The sequence below is a fragment of the Nansenia antarctica genome (assembly GCF_963989245.1).
Source record: "Nansenia antarctica genome assembly, chromosome: 1".
Taxonomy (NCBI): domain Eukaryota; kingdom Metazoa; phylum Chordata; class Actinopteri; order Argentiniformes; family Microstomatidae; genus Nansenia; species Nansenia antarctica.
In genome coordinates, this window is record NC_137674.1 from 20,167,141 (window position 1) to 20,171,492 (window position 4,352).

Consider the following 4,352-nt stretch of genomic DNA (forward strand, 5'->3'; position numbering starts at 1 on the left):
CACACCCTGAACATTGTTTTCAGTGAGTATTGTTGTGTGTAATGGATCCTCTGTAGTGTTTGCATTGAGTTGTGATACAGTACAGTAGTGTACATGTTACGGTACATGTGGGAATACGGTACATGTGGGAAAACTAGGGTTAGGATTAGGGGTATGGTTAGGGTTAGGATTAAGGTTAGGGTTAGACATGCCAGCATGTACCAAGTCACCCTAGCACCTAACCCTAACCCTAGTTTTCCCACATGTACCGTAACATACTGTATTTTCTGTAGATTTACATACTGTTCATATGAAACACACAAACCCATGAATGCCCAATACTCTACAGTGATATATTCTGAGAACAGATACTGTAAGGTTTCTAAAAATGTGCTTTGGCAGTTGTGGAAAAAAAAGAACATTCTCACACACTGAACATTGTGTTTTCAGTTGTTTTGTTGTAGTCTGTAATGATGCTTATAGTGTTTACATTTTTGCAGGCTTTGAGCAGCTGTTTTGGTGTGAAAGTTTGAGTTTTGAAGAGAGAAGGTGTGGTTTTGATTATGTAGCTTTAGAAAAGTGTGTTGTGTTTAGAGTTTTGGGAAAATGGAGGAAAGTTTTGTGAAATGTGTTTTAGCAATTGAGAAAAACTGTAATGAGATGTTTCTCCCTGCCTCGTTGTTTGTTGTGGTAAAGTGTTGCAGATCAGTGTGTTGAGCATGGTGTCCAAGGCCATCAGTCGCTACATCATGGGCTATGTCTCCACTCAGACCTGGAGGAAGAGGATCATCGTACAGGGGTGTCATCTATCCACCGAGGTGTACTCACTAGAACACTACACATCGCTGGGTGAGAGGCTCCTCAACAGCTTTATTTGATTAATTTACCTTTATTTTACTTAGTTGGTTGGCCAAGAACACACATGTTTATAATAAACTAATATTCAGAGCCACATTATTTCTGCTGTAATTCTTTATCAGGTAGATAGACCAAAGTATTATTTCTATCTCCTTTCATAGGGGGTCCGATGAGGAAAGCAAGTGGTCCTGGTTGGCAAATATAGTCACTATGTTACATTCTTGTGGTTTTTGCTTATCGTTTCAGGTTTATTGTTCAAGAGATGTACCCTCTTGCTGCCAACAAAGGATAGGCTAACGTTCATATATAGCAAGTTTTCACAGGTAAGACAGAGAGGTGAGGGAGGACAGATGAGGCAATGTTTAGCTGTGTGTGCTCTACAAACATTCTCACATTTCTAAACAAACCAAACAGTTGACAACATTGAATAGATTGTTATTTTCTAGTTAACCTTACTTAGACTAACACAGTTGTTACCTCCCACTCAGGTTCCTTGCTTCATGATGGAAGAGTGCATTAAATCAGTGCAATGCCAAGGCTTCTCCAGCTATGGAGCGTTTCTACAGGTGAGAGCCTAGTTACAAAGAACATCAGACAATTTAATATCAAAGGCTGAATCCTGTATTGAGATGGTTAATGTTTGACTGACAGACATTGATAGCCGGCTGGGATGAGCTGGAGTGGCCCAGAGTTTTCAACTTCCTGTGCGACTTCACAAATCTACCCCAGAAAATCATGTCAGTGGTCACAGGAAAGCCAGGTGAGTGTCTGTCCCTATAAGAGAGAGAGAGAGAAAGAGAGAGAGAGAGAGGGAGAGAGAGAGAGAGAGAGAGAGAGAGAGAGAGAGAGAGAGAGAGAGAGAGAAACAAACAAAAAGGCTAATTGAAAGAGTGTGAGAGACGTAAGTGATCCGTATGTCTTTTTTCTCCCTCAGGTTCATGTCAGCTGTTGGAGCAACAGATCCGTCTGTTCTGCAGACAGGTTCTGTTGGACCCCTGGAAGAACAGCAAGGACACTCTGTTCTGGCTGACCCGCATCCTGAAACCCTGGCCCATTGTCAGCCAAGCCCGGCTGCTGTTCATCCTCTACGGACCACTGCTACCAGACGGTGAGAGGGACAACATGGGCCTTCTCGGTTTCTACCTTAAAAAAACTGGTTGCACTTTTGTACAGTATATAAATCACTTGTTAGTAATTACATGGTGAAATTCTAATGTTAATAATAACAAATGAAATGCTTGTTTTTTGGTTGGCCAGAGTTGCAAGGCAAAGTGTATGTGTAGTGTAAGGGAATGTTCTTTCCAGGTTCGCTAGGCTGGCAGGAGCAGCTGCGTGCTGGGGTGGCCCAGTCCGACCTGGCCAAGGCTCTCATCCTGCTACACAGCGACCTGGAAGCCAAAGATTGGACCACCGACACCATAATGGCCATCCTGGAGGAGCTCATAGGTAACTGCAGTAGCCCAGAGGACTTGGCAACTTTGAATGATTATATTTTACACACCCAGGAATGGTAGACAAACCTTTTACACTCTTTTGTCTGTATACTGTATATACTGTATGTCTGGTCAGTCCACACGTACAGTATGTACCATTACCATAGGATTATAGATTTCACTAAGCAAATGGTGAGTGCACCATCATGTGCGATGATGACTGATGTATAGATGATTCACTTACCTTAAGCCTGGTACACATATAAGGATTTTCTGATTATCTGAGAGAGACCCCACACATGAAGATAAAAAATCATGGATTGAACAGTCTTGATCGTATTGTGTGTGGTGTGCTCCAATATACAACCACATGCATAAAGATCTGTCCTCCGACAGTCTGGAGTCTCGCGTGAACAGGGTAGTAGTACCCTGACTGACCTGTAGAGGCAGCCATGTGCTACAGGGAAAATAAAGTGCAGAAGAACGAAAAGAAGAAGACGCGTCAGTCAGCTGGCTTCTTGAGTGGCTACATTCCATTCCACGTCACAATCGGACTTGGGAGTTGTCAGTTTTGACCACAGACAAGAAGACTTTTGATCGTAAATATTGAACACGTCTAATATTTATGATCGTCGGCCCCGACCATTTTCCGAGCAGATTGTCGGGAGAAATTGACTCTTAACACACCTCACACCACAGGATAATCTTGTAGGATAATCTTTAGAGCCATCCGATAATCGGGCGTTTGCTGTCCTTGGTCGGAAGGGGGGAAATTGGGCCAAAATCGGCCAGATTATCTTTATGTGTGTACCGGGCTGCGATAAATGTACTGCGCTTGTAAGTCGCTTTGGATAAAGGCGTCTGCTAAATGTCAAAAATGTTAATGTAAAGTGTGAATGCTGTGTGTATGAATGACAGTTGTTTTGTTTTGTGCTGGTTCTGTTGGCCTCCAGTCCTTCCCCAGGCATGGCACATGGAGAATGTGGCTCGTCTGTTGTTCCTGTGTGGGAACAGCGTGTGCTACAGCGTGCTGGCCAGCAAGGCCCTCAATGGACGCCTGTTTGAGAGCTCACGACTCATTGTGTACCTCGTACTGGTCAGTCACTGCTGCTAAATAACTTTATTATCTGCTCTAGGGTTCCGGTATCTTTTAACCTAAGAGACACATTTCCCCCATTTTGTGCCCACTTAACGGAAGGTACTGCCTGAACCGGCCTGAGCTACTGACATTTCTGGTTACCCCTCTCAGGTGTGTGAGAAGGACGGGTACTCCATGAACTGGTCCGTCAAGATGGTGCAGCAGGTGTGTGAGGTGTTCTCCTCCTCTGCTTACAAGTGGTCCTTCATCCAGGCCGTGGAAAACATGTTCTCAGACGTTGTCATGGAGATGTACGAGATTATGGTGGCTGGTGAGTTGTTATAGGCACTTAGACTATCGTATCAGATCAGGGTCCAGATTCCTTCAAGCTTTGTAGCACTAAAATAATCTTAAAGTTAAGGGCATATTATTTGGGAACACATTAATAGAAAAACAGTTAAAATAAGTAGACATATGCGGATTTCTAACTGTCAACGATCTTGTCACAGATAACCATCAAGAAGACTTTGAGATCTTCCAGAGCCAGATCTGCAGCCTCCTCAACGCCAGTGCTCACTTCCACACTGTGATTCTCGACATGTTCCTCACAAAAGAGTGAGATCGAGGAGAGGAGTAGTGTGTATATAGCTTACAGCTCCTGTCAGAAGAGACTTTGATTTGGGAAAACGAGTCTGTGTTTTGACCGCGCCTGTTCATTTAATGTAAAATACTTTATCTACCTCTCCGTACGTACGGGGGTAGAATGGGGAAAAAAAGACACATTTGTTTTGCTTTGTGTAATATTAAACTTCTGTGTATTTCTCTATTACCTGTGTACTTTATGAAGGTTCAACAAATACAAATAATAAAGGCCATTTTAAGGTATAAATAATTGGGGCAAAGGGGACATGGGACCTTGAATGGGTCCTAAACATTGTTACCAAATTTAAAGTTTGTACAATTTTGGTGAATGTACAGTTTTTACAAAAAATTAGGCAAAACAT

The 4,352-nt window shown here is 42.9% G+C and overlaps 1 protein-coding gene across 1 annotated transcript; it reads left to right on the forward strand.

Moving 5' to 3' along the window:
• Positions 1–698: 698 nt before the first annotated feature.
• On the forward strand, positions 699–3,967 carry LOC308163315 (F-box only protein 47-like; the record flags this gene model as incomplete). Its single annotated transcript, XM_080537512.1, has 9 exons — positions 699–828; positions 1,084–1,160; positions 1,326–1,403; positions 1,489–1,597; positions 1,772–1,945; positions 2,143–2,283; positions 3,224–3,366; positions 3,520–3,679; positions 3,858–3,967. 9 exons carry the CDS (start codon positions 699–701, stop codon positions 3,965–3,967), a joined length of 1,122 nt encoding a protein of 373 aa, XP_080393638.1.
• Positions 3,968–4,352: the final 385 nt, after the last annotated feature.